We start from the raw sequence: 19,730 nt of genomic DNA on the forward strand, positions 1-19,730 counted from the left end.
ATATATACACACACAGGATTCACTGTGGTATATTTTTACAATGGACATAGCATAATTTGGTAGATTTCATTCTCCAGTACTTGCCTATGCCTTCTCCTCCTCCCTTAATTTCCTTCCTCTATTGGAATCTCTTCTATTTTCCTGAAATCCCTTTTAAAATTCTTTTTCTTTTTTTCCTCTCTAGATTCCACATGAGAGGAAAAATTGACATTTGACTTTCTGGGCCTGACTTAATTCACTCAGCATGATGTACTCCAGTTAAATCCATTTAAAAATAATAATAGGGAGATTAGTAGAATATATCTCATGGATCAGAAAGAGGGAGGAGGAGAGGGAAAGGAAAGTTACTGGGGAATGAGATTGAGCAAATTATGTTATGTACATGTTTAAATATGGCATGAAGATTCCATTATTACATATAATTATAATGCACCAGCAAAAACTAAAAAGAGATTTAAAAAAAAAATCTTAAGTTAGTTTACCAGAGGTTTTCTTCTTAAATATCTCAAAGCTATAAAAATTAATGAGGCATCTGTATATAATGTTTTGAATAGCCATCAAAACAAACATGTGACTTTTTCTAAGTTTAGTAATAGAAATTGGCTGATGATTATTTATCACAGTTACTATTTATCGCCATTATTTTTAAATTATAAAAAGAAGAGGCAGTAAGTACTACCTTAAAAATAGTATTTTTATTAATTCTGGGAAGACCTTTAGATAATCTTCCCTCAAAGCCACATTTTTCATTTGTTTTATTCTGTTTCTTAATCTTCAAGTCCTAAGGGAAAAACTAGTATTCACCAAATAAAAGAAAATAGTATTTAATTTTTAATTTTTAAAAACTGCTTGTCTATTTTCAAAGATAGTATTCTATTTAGGTGAAAAATTCCTGTATTGAAAAAAATTTCAGTTCTTACTCAATGGTTATAATACTTTTTTAAAACTATGAAAATACTATATTTCCTTTTGAATGGCATTTGGTTCAGATCAATTTTTATAAGATTTAATAACTTTTTTAAAACTTTTTTTTTTGCATTTAGCTTTGAGAGAGTATATATTTTGTAATATCAAATTGACTCTGAACCATATGTTTTCAAAGTTGAAGCGTTGGTGGTAGAAATGTATTTCATCACTCAAATCCATCTGTCTTTTCTAGGAAGCTGTGTTTAATGCAGTTGACAGACTATTTTGAATATAAATAAGGAAACTTTGAGAATTTTCTTTCAGTATTCAATCTGAATACTAAGTAAATATTATATATTAAGAAAATGATTTTTTGTATGAATACTTGGGAATATATTACTTAAAAAAGAAAAAGAAAGAAAGAAATCCCAAGTAGAACACTTTTAAGAAAAACTTTGTTGGTTTCCATTTGTTTTGGGTTGTTGTTTTTAACTAAAACCTCAGTGAGCTAGATTCCTTCCCTTTTCTCAAACATTTTCTGGTAATAGGATTTGCACTTATAGACTTTTAGTGACTGTTTCAGGCATGATATAGAAGGTATAGAGAAATCTCTCCATTGGCATGTTCAAGCGATGGAGATGTTCTGCTTAATTAAAATTTTTGTAGTGCTGTGCTAGAGCTAGCACCTTCTGGCTAGCTATAGCCAATTTTATGCTTTCAGCATCTTTATGAATTGATTGTTAAAGCAACCTTTGTTAAAAGTTAAATATATATGCATACACACTCATACAAATGAATTACACTAAAAAGCAACATCACTACTCAAAACTCATCATTTCTCATAAATTTTGTCTGTGCTCTTGAGATTATTTACATATTTTTATCTGTATGGTGTGCTACTTATTTGTGTTTCTTCCCAACTGTACATTCAGTGAAATCATATTGCTATCTTGACATTGGCCATTGTGAAAGTATTTCCATCATGGAAATCATCAAACACTACAGATTAGGACTTTCTCTCCCCAATCCCTAGAGAACTGTTTCTTAAATATTTTATCAACACACTACTGATTTTAGGCTAAATGAAATGTAGTTAAAAAGCTTTGATTAAAAACTTGTCTAAAATGCATTAGGACATTGTTCTACCTTAAATATAGTCAGAGTTGAAATATTCATATCATAGTTCTATAAATGCTGAAGGAGATCTTTGCTATTTAAGATCCCTGTAATACTCAGAGTAATTATCTTTAACATTAAAAGATCATCTCTAGTGACATATAAAAAGTATGTTGTTTTCAGATTAATTTTATATAAAATATCAACTTGTGAATTGTTTATATAAACTTGCTATATTTTATTTCATTGCAGCTGCCACAGGTGACATGCCCACTTATCAGATCCGAGCTCCTACTACAGCTTTGCCACAGGGCGTAGTGATGGCTGCCTCACCAGGAAGTTTGCACAGTCCCCAGCAACTAGCAGAAGAAGCAACACGTAAACGAGAGCTGAGGCTAATGAAAAACAGGTAAGCTGTTTCACCAGAAATCAGAACTCTCTTATAGGACACATAATTTTTTACTGTGGGATTTTAAAAAAATTAAACTTTTCCTAAGCTCTTTCTCCCTAGTTAAGTGTTATGTGCATTGTGTGTGGGTTTGTGCTCTGCATGTAATGATAACTAGAATGTCTTCTAGTTAAGAGTACCTAGCCATTAAACTATCTCATTAGAAGGTACATCCCAATGTGTTATAATGGTGATGTTCAAAAAATACATTACTTAAAAAAAAAAAGATTTCATTATAAATAAAATTTCATTTGTATATGGCTTTTACTTTGTGAGGCAGTATTATAAGTATAATTTTTTAACTCTTTATTAGCACAATAAATTTAAGAATTATAAAGCATGTTTGAAATTTTAATCCTTTCAGCTATTTCTAACTTTGGTTTTCATTATTACAACAAAATATGTGCTATTTTGACAAATTCTACTCAAGTACACATACAAAATAAGAAAAATAATTAGAATAATCCATGGCTTCGCCACTTAGAGATACCTCCTAACATTACAGTATGTATGTTTCCAGTCTATTCTTTCATTTTTCTCTCACATATTCTTGCTTGTTGTCTCTGTAATTATATTTTTTAAAAATCAGTATATAATCAAATGCTGTTTTCCCCAAAAAAGTTTTAATTTAATCTTAAACAAAAATTTATTTTAACTTGAATATTATTTTTTGTTTTAGTTCTTATTTTGAAGAATGGCACATATTAATTTGATTTCCAAAATAAACAGAATTGTACAAGAGTTTCCTTGTACAATTTCTTGTCACCTCTTACTAAGTGTTAAATAATGTCCTTATTTTAAGAAAACAAAGCATCAGATGGCATCATCTGCTTGCAACCGATCAAGACTGCAAGGTGGTCTTAATCATCCTGATTAACCTACAAATTGTGGCCTCTGGATCCCTAAAATTCAGTTTTGAGTTTATCACTGTCCTTTGTAACCGTGTGAACTAGATGTAGCTATATTTACTTTATTTTTGTGGTCTTTTAAATGATATGATTTGATATATTATGAGAATCATTGAATTGGCTACTTCTTCCCAAACTTATTAGCTTCACAAATCATTAGATAAGAGTTTTGTACACTGGAGAACTCAACAGATAGATACCAGGGATAAGGTCAATAAGGTATATTCATCTTTGTCAGTGGTTGTTCCAGGTTTACTAAGTCATGCTAGGTTCCTGCTTTTCACTGTCAGCTCTTTGCTGAGAAATCTAGGGGCTGAATGGGTGGGGCTCACACAGCATCACAGTTGTTTTATGGCAGTCCTATTATCATAGATGCTTAAGCTTGGCAGGATGGTGCATTCCTGTAGTATTAGCATCTTGGGAGACTGAGCACATAGAGTTCAAGACCAGCCTAGGCAACATACCAAGACCCCATTTCAAATAAAACAAAAAACTCAAATTTGGGCTGGGGATATAGCTCAGTTGGTAGAATGCTTGCCTCGAGTGCATATGGCCCTGGGTTCAATCCCCAGCCCCACAAAAACAAAACAAAACAAAGTAAAACATAAAACAACTCAACTTTGATCTGATGGAGAAATATGGATATTTTTATGAATTTTCTGAGATTTCAGGAGCTCTGAATATAATTGCTTCTGTGGTCATAGAATATACATTATGAAGGTCAGTTTAGAAATGTGAAGTACACTATTAATGCAAACTATAAAATTGTTCATTGATGTCTCATTTTACCCAAAGAAAATAAAACACAGAAATAGTCTTATTTCCCTTTTGCAATTATTCTCTATCCTTATTTTTTATTTCAGAAATTTCTCAATAGAAATGCCAATGTGAAAAATAAAATATTAGGCAGTGGTTTCCTATAAATGTGCCACACAACTACCTACATATTCATGAAATCTCCCTGAGGGGAGAAAATTACAAAATTTGTATTAAAAAACATCTAATAAATAATAACTGATTGATTTGTGTTTGGACTGCAAATAACCAAGGGAAATGGAGGCTTAAACTTTTAAGTGATTTTTTTTGATCCTATATAGCAGATCAAGAGGTATGTACAGCCAGAACTAAGCCTCAGGAGTGTCCTCCCTGCCCTGTCATCTTCAGCATATACAACTTGCTCTTAGGATCACAATATGACTGCTGCACTTCGAGGCATTGCATTAGATGGGAAGAAAGGAGAATGGCTAGAGCCAAAAATTGGGGCTAGCTGAATCTGCCCCTTCTGAAAACCTCCCAAAAACTTTCACCTACATTTCATTGATTAGAAATAGGTTTCTAGTCCCTAACTGTAAGGGATTATGAAGAATGTTTATTTTAGCTTTCTAAATCTCAATTTCAGAGCAACACAAAGAAAAGGAGCTGACAAAGGGCTATTAGGTGGCTCAATATCTATTTAGCTGATTTCAAGTACTTTATTCCTACTGTTTCTTTAACTTTCACATAATTTCTTTAAGATAAAGGGTCTGGTTATTATTTCCACTTTACAGATGAGGAACTGAGGTTTGGAGAGTTTAAGTAATAAATTGGCCAAGGTCACATAGCCTAAGAACCAGGATATGCAATCAGACAGTCTTTAGGCAAGAGTTGTCTACTACCCTAACACCAGGGTCACCTCAAAAGGCCCTCAATGTAAGCTTCATATTTGACTTCATGGAAAGTAGGTAGGTTTCATAATTAACATGAAAGATCCCTTATATATATTCTCTCTTTTTATTCCTTGATGGCATCTATAGAAGATATTTAATTATATTTCTAATTATATTTCTAGCAATAGCGCATCAGTTTTAATTCTTTATAGCCTTATCAGCCTTTCCACTTTGCCATGTCATTCCATCTCCATGCTGAGGATAGATCCAGTTAAATACAAGGCCTGTGAACTGAGCTATTAATAGAAGAGACAGGTGTTTTCCATAGCTAAAAGTATTTAGGAATGTACCATCCACTGGTGTGATCATTTAAAGCTTTAGCTTAGAACATTTTTACCCTAGTAACACATACACACACACACAAATGTAAAATATGAAATATGGATATTTACAATCAGCAGCTTGGTAAATAAAATTTTAAAAATTAAATACCTCACTATATTGCTCTTTAATTTTCATTTAATGGTAAGTTGCTGTATAGAATGTTATCTTCCTTCTAGACCCAGAATTTAATGATCTAATAATGAAAACCTTGGTATTCACAAATGAATTTTAGTGACTTTGTGGAAGAGAGTTGAATTATATTACCAAACTGGCAATTTGAAAGTGTGTTTGGATTTATTCTTAACTTTTCCCTGTGCATCATTTATATTAAATCAATCACTATTTTATCAGGTTCAATTCACTTCTACATTTTTTATTTTCTCATTAACCAGTTGAGAAGTCCAGAACTTTGTGAGTTTACAGGGTGAGTGCATTGTTCTTGGCTAGGAAGTAAGGGTTGTTTGTTCTTTTCCTGCAGTTTATTGGGTTTTCAAAGTTTCTTTTCTGCTAACTCTTGTCCTCCCATAGAGAAAACACATATCCAGTTTTTAAGAGTCAGCTATCCTAAAAATAGAACAATTGATCAAAGGCGTTGTATGCGTCATTTAGTTCAGGATTGCAGCAATGCTAATTGGTATTACAGTAACTAGTATTTAGATACATAACATTACTTTTATTAAAGTATAGGATAATGATAATATATGGCAGTTTTTCTGGAATTGAATACTCTAAAATAAAGCTGTTATCAGAGAGCTTCTGTGAAGATTTAAGTGAAATAGTTGCTGTCCCCTCCCACCCTGGAAAAAAAAAAGAGAGAGAAAGCAAATTGTTTTTTAGTGGAATTATGCATGAAAATGAGTAACTCATCTATTTATTGGTGGTTGTTGCTTTGGCTGCTGGTTTGTTCTTTCCTTTGGGCATGCTTATAGTGCTTTAAAATTCAGTGTATTGCATATTAAATGCATGTGAGTAGAGAACAGTCTCAAAATGCACTTTTGAATTATTCAGTAGCTTCCTTTTCCATAATTTCAATTGTGGTGTTTTCACATTTGTGCATTTAAATTGCCTGAATTATTGAGTATTGCATTATGTAACTCTGTTTTTCCTTTTTTAATTTTCAGAAAGTGTCCTTTTTATTTTGTTTTATAAAAATGCACATGTCTTATTTATTGTTGTAATTTATCCATGTTGTGTTTTCTAGCCAAAAAAAAAAAAAGAAAATTTTTTTTCAGTCATGAATGATCTTGTTTTATTGAAATTTGACAAAGATCTTCAATATTGACATTTAAGGTTTCTGAGGAACAATTCTTCTAATCATTTTGACCAAATAAAATGTATTCATTGTGATGGAATATGTGTAGCTTTTGGCAGACAAAAAATAATTAAGAGGATCAAAAGGATCTATAAATGTTTTTGTTGATATTCCACTTGGGAATGTGGTCCTATTGTGTAGTTTACTGAACACAGTTCTGGTCATTGTTATCATGGAAAGTGTGTCCTAAGAAAACACCAATTGGGCAAATTGATCATGCTCTCAAGTTGTTCCTGTTGTCTTACAAAAAGGCATGTGCTTGGTTCCATTTGTTGTGTGGCTTTGTACAAATTTTTCCTAGGTTTGATTGGCTATTGATTTTGGGGGGCACAAGTCATTGAGCCACTCTGGATTGTACTGGGAGGTTGTTCCTGTAGTCATTTGCCTTGTGTTGGTTCCAGGGAAGCTGCCCGGGAGTGTCGCAGGAAGAAGAAAGAATATGTCAAATGTCTTGAAAATCGTGTGGCTGTGCTTGAAAACCAAAACAAGACCCTCATTGAGGAACTCAAGGCCCTCAAAGATCTTTATTGCCATAAAGCAGAGTAACTGTCTTTGACTTGGACCTTGTTTACTCTAAACTCTAATCAAGGCAGGCGTTGCACCAGTTCTACTAATTGCCATGTGGACTTGTGGAAGGGACATATGTGACCCTTAACTAAGAATCCAGTTTGGCTTAGTGTTTGAAATTGAATTGGGAATATTGTTCCAGGATTTGGAGTGCAACTGTGTTCACATTTACCAAGCTTACTTCAATCTGTTTGTCAATAGCATGCAAAAAATGTTTTGTTTGCCCTTTGCTTCTACTTTTTCCAGGGAAGCTGCTAAAGAATGTCGACGTCGAAAGAAAGAATATGTAAAGTGTCTGGAGAGTCGAGTTGCAGTGCTGGAAGTGCAGAATAAGAAGCTTATAGAGGAACTTGAAACCTTGAAAGACATTTGCTCTCCCAAAACAGATTAGTAGAAATATTTAACTATGAACTGATTACAACATGTACAGTTGCTTTTGAAGGCAATACAATATATAGCCGGCAAGAATTATGGCTTTTTTCCTTTGTATCATTCATCTTACTTTCTAATCTCTAACATTCCTAAAATGCTTCCCTGTACGTAGTTAACTCTTAGGTATAACTTCAATTTTTTTAAAAAGAGACAAACTGTAAAAAATGTATGTAACAAATTCTTAAAATGAAATATTTGTAAGACTGTTCCAATGCTACATATTTGCAGTTCCCAATCTCTGTGTCATGAATAGTGTCCTATGTAATAAAACTTTTTGCAGGTCTTTAAAATCATTTTAGGAAAGGATGATCAAATGCATCCAGCAGTAAAATAAAGTTAAACCACAAAAATACCTCAGGAAAGAATTGAAAGAAAGTATATCTAATGACATGCCTATATGAGAAGAATAGCCTAGAAATGAATTTTTGGCAGATTTTTGTATTAGTCACTTTGTAAAGAAAATATTATACAGCTGTCCTTGAATGCTATAGTTGAAAACAGTTTTAATAGAACCATGTTGGTTGCACTTTGTAGTATTTGGTGCTTATTTAAATTTCTGAACATATATTACAGTTTTTTACTCTATTGTGTAATATAAATTATCTTTTAGAAGTTCTTAGTGTTGGTTTGATATTATCCAATGAAAGTGACAAGATATTTTTAATATCTAGAAGGAGTTAAAGCCTATTAGAATTGGATTGCATACATTCAAGGGTATGAGCTGGTTCCTTCACTGGGTCATGATCCTTGCAAATGCTCCTTTTGCCATCTCATCTAAGGGTCCTAGGACCCCAGGGCTGGGGATGTGGCTCAGTGGTAGATGCTTGCCTAGCATGTGTAGGGCTCTGAGATGCAATCCTAGTCCTGCTAAATAAATGATAAAAAGGATGGTCCCAGAGATTTGTACAGAAGAACAGAGCAGAACGACCAGAGGCCAGCCTTTGGGGTGGACTGGCCCTTCCTGTTAGATGGTCTGGAGATCTGCTGATGGCCATCATCTGCAGGCATTTTGAAATAAAACCAAAAAGAATCCGAGATTTTATTTTTCATTTCAAAACAGCTTAAAGTCCATATCACATCAATATTCTTCCGTCATTATATTCAGATGAAGTTCCTTACAACTGAGACAGCAATGTTGCTACTGGTATCCACAGTTCATCTTACTTTTATAGTAAAGAGCTTCAAGGCCTAGGCTCAACACCCTAACCATGCAACATTCACCAACAGTACTGAATGTGGACTGTGTACTACACTCTACTGTATTTTCTACTGTAACTTCAGACTTGTTGAGGACCCCCCACCTTTAGTAGCAGAACTGACAGTGGGTATAGGGAGGTACAAAAAAACAGGAGGTCATTCCTAAAGTTCCAACTGCTGCTGCCCCCATATCATCATCATTCTTTCTCTTATCTGTAACTTCCAGAAGGTAGGGAGTGCTATTCTTGGCTTTGTTTTAAAATACTTATTGCAGAGCCTGAGCTTGAATTTCTTTTGGTCTTTCTTCTATAGAGAAGTAAGATGAGGAAAGAAGATGTAGAAATAAAAAGGAAAGGAAAACCCCAAGCTTTAGGTGAAAGGAAATGGTTATTTGCACTTAACTCAGTCATTACAAATCAGTTGTGTGCTTGGAGTGGTAGACATGGAGAGGAAGGCACAGGACTCAGCAGACAAGATGTGCAGAGTTAGAAGCAGTAAATGCTGTGTTAAAATTAGGGAAGATGTAGGCAGGGATTAAATAAGAAACTTCATGTAGGAGGTCCATTTGGAACCAGGCCCTGAGATGATTGATGGGGCTGGGGAAGAAGGTATTCCAGAGTGGGAATACAGAACACGTGATGCTTGGATTTGGGGTGGGGTGAGGGGGGATGAAGGGGAAGCAAAGTAAAGTTAGTACTCACACAAGAGTTAGTTTCATAAGAAAGAGAGAGCACACCTGTAATGTCAGTGATTAGGAGACTGAGGCAGGAAGATTACAAGTTCAAGGCCAGTCTGGGCAGATGAGTGAAACCTTTCTCAATTAAGAAAAAAAGGCTGGGGATGTAGCTCAATGGTAGAGCACCCTAATTCAATCCTAACTACTACAAAAAGAGAGCAAGAAATATATGTGCACGTGTGCACTCTGTTACTTCAGTAGAAGGGGAATATGTTCAATTACTTGAGGTCACAAGTAACAAAAGTCCCCCTTATTATAACAATTGGCTTTAGTAAGTGAGAAGGTGCTTCGCTGTAGCATACCACCACAAAAATTTTAATTAAGCAGAACATCTCCATCCTCTGAACTTTCCAATGGAGAGATTTCTCTGTAATTTATATCGTGCCTGAAACAGTTACTGAAAGTCTATAAGTGCAAGTCCTATTCTACCAAAAAAGGATTGAGGCAAGAGGAATTTTATGACCTTACAAAATGAGGAGTCCACAGGTAGGAGATATCAAGGTTGCTTAGTTCTGTGACATATCAAGGCCAGATTCATCTTTCTCTAGTCACAGATTCCCTCAGTCCTCATATTGCCGCCACAGTTTCAGGCAGCAAAAGATGGAAAACATAGCCACCCCTCCCTTATTTGTTTGTTTGCTTCTGGACACCTCTCCATAAGTTCCTTAGCAGCACACTCCCTCTGAATCTCCTAGGCCAGACTTTCATGATATCTTTGTTTCTTAACCAATCACTGGCAAGAAGAATAGAATTAAAAGCACTGGGTTGCTAATGAAGATTCCACTCCTAGAGCTGAGGAAAGTTCCAGGCTTTGGGAAAGCATATGGCCGTCAATGTTAAATAAAATTGGGGTTCTGGAAGAATTGTGTGTGGGCAACTGGCAATATCTGCTGTGGAGATGAGTGAGTGCTTAAACCATTCAGGAAGTCAGGAACAGCTTGTAAGAGGGCTGGGGCTCAAGCCAAGCTCTGAAAGATGCAGAGGAAATTTTTATTCTTTCTCATCCAATTTGTTCCTGAAACCAGGATTTTGTTACCAAAATAGTCCTATTTGATAGCTCTCCATTCAGCTTTACAACAGATATTGCCTACAGCCTGTCAGGGAAGCAAGTGAACAGTAAGTTGGAATCTACACGAATATTTACATCCTGTACGTCACTGTTGCTTAGAATCCAGGGCTGTCACTGCATTTGTTGTCTTTTCTTAATCCTAAAAGTTTCAGAATCTGGACTGTGGGATACAGAAATTACTGATCCTGGGTCATGGGATTACATCACTTGTTTGTCATGTTTAACTAGGTACTTCATGATGCTAAATATTACATGATGGGAGAATAAAGGAAATGCATGTATATTAGTATATAAATGTGTGTGACCACTATCCTTGCCCCAAATTGAGAACATTTAGCATAAGTGGCATACTTTGAGTTGATGGCAACTGTTTTAATGTCTAATGACTCATTTCTTTCTCAGACATGCTTCTCAATTTTCTTTACATACTCTTCTGACATTCAGTGCATGCTGTCTCCTATAGGCCTAAAAGTAAACCTTGAAACCACACCCCCCCCCCAAAAAAAAAATGGTTGGTTTCATAATGACTTGAGAAACCAACACACTTTTTCAAGTATACACCAAAAATAATTTAGCAGTTTTGACATGTGTGAAGCAAGCAGAGCTGTCACCAGGTGGCTAACCATGAAGATATGACTTTCATTCTGTTTTATGGTCATGAGTTTCATTCTGTTTTACTGTCTTGTATCCTATCCTGGTTTTCAGAAACTTCAATATGCGTTGCCCTTTCTAAGGTCAATCTGAAAGACATAAATATGGTTCTGAATGACTCAAGCACAGATATTTTAATCTTCATACTTCATGGGTAGCTTTTTTCTATATATAAGCCATTTTCTCATAAGTGCATTTCATATTTGTATATTTCAGGATTTTAAATGCATTTTTCACACAAAACTTTTTTTTTTCTTTTGCAGTCCTGGGGCTTAAACGCAGGGCCTTTCACATGGTCGGCAAATGCTCTACCACTGAGCTACATTCCCAACCCCCACAAAGATTTTTAATACTCTACTATTAATTCTTCAGAGATCCATTTTGCCATGGGGTATTATGTGGTAGCTTATAATGATATTTAAGATATTTCTTTTCGGGGTCATTCAGGACCAGACTTGCATAATTCCATCAGGGTTGGACAATGATGAATCAGGGAGAAAACTTATTGTACTAGTGCATTGCTGTACTAGATTGTACTTACTCAAATAAAATGAACCCTGGTTACTTCTGAACCAGTCTTTCAACAGGAGACAAGAGTTTTTTCAGAATTTTTCTTTATTGAAAATACTTTAAGAAACAGCAATGAAAGGTTGAGCCCCATGAGTTATTTGGATGGTGCATAGGCGCACACACACTCTCATACATGTGAGTTCATTTTCCCTCTTTTCTGGGTTATAACATAGTAGCAAGATTTGGGATTACTATGCACCCCTCCTCCAAATGTACTATAGGAGTCCTTTAGTTCCTTTGTGAGGAAACCTGCCTAATCCTGAGTAATCCTAGGCCCCAAAGACTTTCCCTCTTTCCTTTTCTGTCCTCTCCTAACTTGCACTCATACCCTACGGTTGTGGACACCCAGTTTTGACAGTTCTCGGTAAAACAACAGCAAAAGGCATACAGAGATGCTCTGCAGTGTGTATGAAGTTTGCCTGACAACTCCCCAACTCTCAAAAAGGAAGGCATAATTTCTTAAAATACAGTTATTTAAAAAAATTAGGGACTAGGGTTGTGGCTCAGTGGTAGAGCACTCGCTTAGCATGTGTGAGGCACTGTGTTCAATCCTCAGCACCACATTAAAAAAAAATGAATAAAATAAAAATATTGTGTCCATCTACAACTAAAAATATTTTTTTAATTAGTTAATAATCTAATTAATTTATATTTGCAGTACTGGGGATTGATCCTAGGGTCTTGCCCATGCTCGGCAAGGGCTCCGCTACTGATCTATACCCCCATTACTTTCTACTTTTAAATTTTGAGACAGGGTCTCACTATGTTGCCCAGACCAGCTTCCAAATTCCAATCCTCCTTCCTCAACCTCCCAGGTAGCTGATATTACAGGAATATGCCACTATGCACAACCGAAATATTTTATTTTTTAATATATGTAGAACACCTTGAGGTTCAAAATTTAAAAGAGATGACAGCTATGTAGTGAAAAGCAAATCTCCCATCTCTGATTCCACATCTCCCACCTGGGAGGGGGGCGCTAACCATTTGTTATGGGTTTTGTTATGATTTAGATATGAGGTGTCTCCCAAAAGCCCATGTGTATGACAATGCAAGAAAGTTCAGAGGTGAAATGATTGACAGCTTTAACCTAATCAGTGCATTAATCTGCTGATAGTGATTAACTGGAGGCAGAATTAGGGTATGGCTGGAGGAGGTGGGTTGCTGGGGATGGGCCTTTGAGGCATATATTTTGTCTCTGATGATCCTAGTTTAGTTTCTCTCTGCTTCCTGATTGTCATGTCCTGAGCTGCTATCCTCCTCCACACCCTTCCACCATGATCTACTTCACGTCTAACCCAGAGCAATGGAATTGGCTATCGTGGACTGAGACCTCTGAAACTGTGAGTACCATATACATTTTTCCTCCTCTAATTGTTCTTGTTGGGTCTTTGGTCATAGCAACAAAAAACCTGACTGAAACAGTTTTCTTTTCTGTGAACTAGATAAACTAAATCATTGATCATGCCATCTTTTGCCTTAAGTTGCTGCATCTTCAGAGCTTTATGTGGAACTTCTAGAAAGGAATGTGGGAGTGAGTATGTTCATTCACTTCCTCAAGTCAGAAAGTGAGACCACATTAGTAAGATCAAGTCCAGGAGGAAGAGGCAGCTTCTTGGAATGTAGGACTCTGGCAACACTTTGACTTTACAGGTACTTTCATGGGCTTTCTTCAGCTGTGTACTAGGTAGATGAATGCTACCACCATGTAGTCTGGTAATTAAAAAAAAAAAATCACAGCTACCATTTAGTGAGTGCTTACTTACCCTGTGCCACATAACACTTTGCATGCTATATGGGGCTTAGCACATTTAACTCTCATAACAACCCCCTGGTGTTGGTGCTGGTGCTTTTATTATTATCTGTGCTTTATAGATAAGGCAGTAGGCTTGGAGAGGGTAAGTAATTTGCCCAATACTGCTGATAGAGAACAGGACCAAGAGCAGAACTTGACTGGTAGCTTCTGTCCTGGTGGCTCTCCCCGAGCCTAGATTCAGATGCAGGCAAATGATGGGAGAGGTACCTGCTGACCATGCCTCAAGGACATGGTGGCTGCTGAGAATGAGTTCTGTGATTTCCAAGTGGTTAGACTTAGAAATGCCAAACCTTTCCTATTCAAATGTACAAAAGCATGTGTCAGTTTCTCTTGGTTTTAAAAAGTCCTGATGCTGATCACACAAAAATGACTTTACAGTTGAAGGACTTGCTGTTGAAATATCAAAGATACTCACTAAAATAAAATCTTAAAACTAAAAGGAGTTGTACAGGTAAAATTTACTCCTTTAATTTTATAAACAAGGAAACCAAATGCATTAGTCAACTTTTCGTTGCTGTGACAAAGTACCAGAGAAAAATAATTTATTAAGAAGAAAAAAAAAAGGAAAGATTTATTTTGGCTTACAGTTTCAGTTCATGACTAGCTGGCTCCAGTTCTTTGCACCTGAAGTGAGGCAGAACATCATGGTGGAAGGGCATGTAGAGGAAAGCTGCTCAGCTTATGACAGCCAGGAAGGAGAGAGAGAGAGAGAGAGAGAGAGGAAGGGATGGGGGGACAAGATATGGTCCTCAACGGCCTGTCTCCAAGGACCCACTCCCTTCAAATCGACCCCACCTCCTGTAGTATCCTCTACCTCCCAAGAGTCTACTTAAATTATTAATCAATCCAATGATGTCTTGGAAAGCTCTCTTGTTCTAATCACCTTTTGGAAGGCTCTACCTTTGAATACTGCTGCATTGGTGATCAAGCTTTGAGCCTTAAGAATAATACAATATTAAAATTTTCAGATTTTAGAGAACCAATCCATGTCAATATTAATTTGCTTAAAAATAAATACACATACTTGCATATATCTCTTGTCAAGAGTTTTACTATCTTTTCCTCACGACAAGCAAATGTTAAAATACATGTGATGCCATGAAGGTTGATGTTTGTAAGCAATATGATTTTTTTCCAGGCATTTATAGGTCTGTATTATTTAAATGGCTTCACTTATTCTCTCATTGCAATGTCTAAATTCATGTAAACCAGGGATTTTGCTGGAGTTGACACCTTGATAGGTATTATACATGGGTATATAACATGCCTGACCCATTAGCCTTCCTAGTTAAGAAACATGGCTAGAAATTAAATGGTGGAATTCTGTTACTTCAGAAATACAAGATGGTGGCAGTTGGGGGAGTAGATGGGGTGTTAGCATAAGAGGGTGCTTAGGAATAGAGAGCCCCCATGCAATGATGGAAAGTTAAGAAAATGGAATTGTTGCAGAGGCTTTGCAGAAAATCTATAAGCATACTTGGACAGCTGGCATAGACTTGTTAACCAAAGCACATTAAGATTCACTGTGTAGTTTTTAGTCTTAAGGGATTTTCACTATAATTAATTACTCGAGTACTATTCCAGAGCAGATAGTATTCAAATAATCACTGTCTCATGGTTTTGACTTTAAAGCAAGCCAAACAGTGGTTGTCTATCTATTATCTGTTGAGATGGGGGTCTCATTATGTTGTCCAGATTGGCCTTGTACCCCTGGGCTCAAGTTATCCTCTAGCCTTAGCTTCCTGAGTAGTGGCACTACAAGGCACACATCCCTGTGTTGAACTGGTTATCTTTTTTGTTTTTGTGATACTGGAAGATTATCTATTTTAAAAAATCCATTCTGGTCCTGGCAGGGTGAACCATGCTGTAGTCCTAGCTTCTTGGGATACTGAGGAAGGAGAATTGAAAGTTGGAGGCCACACCAGCCTAGACAACTTAGCAAGACCCCATCTCAAAAAAAGAAAAAGAAAATTCATTCTAGATAAAAAGAACTACAGAAACAAAACAACCAAAACCAATGGTGCAGGCAGTGTAAGAGGTGCATGAATAATGCCTGCATTTTCTAATCAAGGACTCAAGACTGAGAGCCAGGAGACCTGTCACTTTGGCCAGGTCACGCCACCCTGCTGAACCTGTTTTCTCCACTTTGACCTTGACTTTTGGTAATGCTGTGAAGAAATAGACTGTTCAATTTCAGAAAAGTGTTAATATAAGTAACATTTCATTGATGTTTAATTTTTCTTGTCTCTGTAAGCACAGTTTCTAAAAGATTGTCAGTAATCAAGTCATTAATCCAAGAAATTATATTTCACAGTGTTTCCACATTATTTATAATCCATTCTAAGGATTATAATGTTAATCCGAATTCAGAAGAAAAAGGCTTTAGGCTGAAAGTGCCCCTGTGATGAAGGTTGGGGTACCTACTTTGATGTTGGGAACCTAGATTCAGATTTTGACACCTGAAGACTTTATGTGGGAAAATATCATTTGAAATTATTTATAAATTTGCTTAAACTTTGACTAGAAGAAAGTATCACTGGCCCAGAAAAGGGTGTGGTTTTCAATGTTTATTAGAAGGGTTATCCTCCGACAATCTGATTTATTGTTTTTAATGTTCTTAAAAGAACTAAAATGAAGAAGGGAGAGATAATGCTCCTTTTAGAAGATTTTTCCATATTAACTAGTTATTTGAAAAGTTTTACTGATTCATTTTTTTCTAATGGAAAGGGAACTAGATTGAAAAATTTTTAGAGTGAAATTTTTAAAAACCTCACTTAAAAATGTACATTTTTAAATATTTGTCAGTTCAACCTTAATAATGCTGAGGAAATAGAATAATGTAAAATGTACATTTTTAGATATGAATTAAGTCACAAAATCAAAGTTTATAAAACTAAAATGTATAAGTAGTCTATGACTAGTTTTAAATACTGTTAATATTTTTTTTGAGAGAGAGAGAGAGAGAGAGAGAGAGAGAGAGAGAGAGACAGAGAATTTTTTAATGTTTTATTTTTTAGTTTTCGGCGTACACAACATCTTTGTTTGTATGTGGTGCTGAGGATCACACCCAGGCCGCACGCATGCCAGGTGAGCGCGCTACCGCTTGAGCCACATCCCCAGCCCCTACTGTTAATATTTTTTTTTAATATAATCTCTGCATCTTGCCATAATTATTTTTTTTTTAATTTATTTATTTATTTATTTATTTTAGTTTTCGGCGGACACAACATCTTTGTTTGTATGTGGTGCTGAGGATCGAACCCGGGCCGCACGCATGCCAGGCGAGCACGCTACCGCTTGAGCCACATCCCCAGCCCCAAATAATCTGGAAGGTTTTTTTTTTTTAATATTTTATTTTTCCATTATAGGTGGACACAATGTCTTTATTTTACTGTTTGTGGTGCTGAGGATCGAACCCAGTGCCTCACGCATGTTAGGCGAGCGTTCTACCTCTGAGCCACAACCTCAGCCCTCCTACTGTTAATATTTTTATAAGAATGAATTTCTAGTTTGTTTAGAAAATTATTGTAGTGTGAGATTTTGTTATTGCTTAATAATGGATAAAATGATTTGATAAGTTCAATCATTATAGATTTGCGTAAGTCAATATTTGAAAATATTTCCTTTTTTCTGACTCCTGGATCTGGTGCTTAATAGCTTCAAGCACCAGGGACCCAGAACAAAGGAATTTCTGCAGTAAAAAAGCAGCTACATCTACTGGTTGATGGCATTCTCTTTGGAAAAATAGATTTATGAAAAATCCTTCATAGCTGTCTTTGCTGACATTCTGTGGCCATATGAAGCATTACAACTAATTTGGTGTGTATATGTGTAACGTTATGACAAAAACCATAAAATTTATCAATTTTAAGCATATAATTTGATTTTTTAGCAATTAAGTGCCAATTTCCAATTAATGAATAATTTGGTTTTATTTTAATTATCATTCCTATATCCAAGCAGAAAAGTACCTACATTATTTATGCCTGGCAGTAGCAGTCTAAGAAGGTAATTTTCAAACTCACCTGAAAAGGCCATCATCGTGACAAACTGTGCCTGCGACAAGGTGTCATCTCTGGGCTTTGAGTCTTATTGATGGATAAAAATGTCACCATGCTCTGGTTACAACAGTGGCAGGTTCTTGTGCACGCTGCAAGACATACCTATAGGTTGACCCTCTGTTTATGTATTTCCCTGTCCCTAAAATGAGCAGTACAGGGCTTCTTATACCAGGAAATCTTTGTAGGTGCCTGGGCTTGCACAAACATATGTCTACACACACACACACACACACACACACACGCACTTCTAAATTGCATAGAATTTTCTGGCTTGAAAGAGTCCCCTTAAGTTAGTGCATGGACACTAGACTAAAAGTCTCTGACCCCCATAGACACTTGCTAATATGCCTGAGATAACTTAGAGATCACTTCTGGTGACAAAGCATATTTATATCTGATTTTTAAGGCACTGGGAAATGGGTCCAATTCAGATTTCTGTTTTCTGTGTGTAAGTTTAAAATGTCCATTTCTTCTAGAGACTTGCCATAGTTCCTCAGGTCTCTCAACATGATACCCACATGGCTGAATAATTTATGTTCATCCAGGGTACTAAATATTATTATAACATTAAAGTACATGAGAATGATATGTACTGTGAAGGAATGCTTTCTCAGACATGTTTGCAGAAAAAAAAATGAAAATTATGCAAAAATACAAAAGTATGATCTCAGGAGTTCTATACACATTTATCTATGTATATAAATTTAAAGAAAATGGTCTGGATTTTGCTTCTACTAGGTGCTCTGAGAGATACTCTACTGTAATTAGGCAGACCCTGGGCCTCTCTCAGAAAAACAAGGCAGTCTGGGGGAGGCCTATGGCAGCATTGCTGTTGGGACTTCTACCTGTGACCACAGTTGGGTAGGGAAGCTGAGCTTGGGTTCTGGGTTAAGAAGGGCATTGAGGGGCTAGGGTTGTGGCTCAGTGGTAGACACTTGCCTAGCATCCCCACCACCACGTAAAAGCAAACAAATAAAGATATTGTGTCCATCTACAACTATAAAAGTATTTTTAAAAAGAAATAGAAGGCATTGGCCAGGGCCACAGGGGAGGTTCTCTGGAGGAAAGCTTCCCTCAGACCTGGAGGGCTCCAAGATAACCGAAACACAAGAAAGGGCAAATGGCTGTGAGAGCAGGGCTGATCTGTGAGGAAAGGAGGCACACTTCATAAGTGGTGCTGGATCTTTGGTTATTCACAAGAGGGGAAATAAAACAACTACCTCAAAATGTATCTCCAGGTCAGTTTCTGATGTATGGTCTCAGGAGTTTAAAATGGGTTGAGATTTGAATGTGAGAAACAAAATCATCAGAAAATACAAATTTTTTCTTAATCTTGGAGCAGGGGATGCTTTCTTAACTGAATAAACATAAAATAAAAATTTTGGGCAGCGGGAGTACCTCAGAGTAGGGCACTTTTCTGGCATGTGCCAGGATCTGGGTTTGATCTTCAGTGCTGCAAAACAAACAAACAAACAAATATTGATAAACTTGACCACATTGAAATGGAGAATTTCTAGTTTTAAGTGAAAATCTAAGCCACAAACAAGGCATTAGTTTTTGCAATATGGGCAATTAAAGAGTAATAATCAAAATTTATAAATGATACCAATAATATCCATTTTTTTTTTTCTGGTACTGGGAATTGAACCCAGGAGCGCTTAACCACTGAGTCACATCCCAGACTTTTTAAAATTTTATTTAGAGACAGGGTCTTGCTGTGTTGTTTAGGGCCTCACTAAGTTTCTCAGTCTGGCTTTGAAACTCACAGTCCTCCTGCCTCAGCCTCCCAAACTGCTGAAATTACAGGTTTGCACCAGTGCACCTGGCTAAAGAAAAAAAAAATTAATTTATAGAATAGGAAACATGTATAGCCAGTAAACACAGAAAAATCTGTTTTAACTCTTGAATAAT

At 36.1% G+C, this 19,730-nt stretch overlaps 1 protein-coding gene across 31 annotated transcripts in view; it reads left to right on the plus strand.

Annotated features, from left to right (window-relative positions):
- Crem (cAMP responsive element modulator) overlaps positions 1 to 11,002 on the plus strand; it is a 77,581-nt gene extending 66,579 nt beyond the window's left edge. For 19 of the 31 annotated variants that reach the window (XM_046448264.2, XM_058580591.1, XM_058580593.1 and 16 more), the window contains 2 exons: positions 2,275 to 2,431; positions 7,122 to 7,755. In XM_046448264.2, coding sequence (XP_046304220.1) covers positions 2,275 to 2,431; positions 7,122 to 7,266 — 302 coding nt within the window. In that variant the 3' untranslated portion in view covers positions 7,267 to 7,755. Of the gene's footprint in view, positions 1 to 2,274; positions 2,432 to 5,800; positions 5,833 to 7,121 lie in introns of all 31 variants that reach the window. The other 12 variants (XM_058580592.1, XM_058580594.1, XM_058580600.1 and 9 more) reach the window with 2 other exon arrangements.
- The last annotated feature ends 8,728 nt before the right edge of the window (positions 11,003 to 19,730 follow it).

This window comes from Marmota monax, unplaced genomic scaffold, assembly GCF_021218885.2.
Source record: "Marmota monax isolate L192 unplaced genomic scaffold, Marmota_monax_Labrador192_F-V1.1 WCK01_AAM20220418_F8-fsc00066, whole genome shotgun sequence".
Classification (NCBI taxonomy): Eukaryota; Metazoa; Chordata; class Mammalia; order Rodentia; family Sciuridae; genus Marmota; species Marmota monax.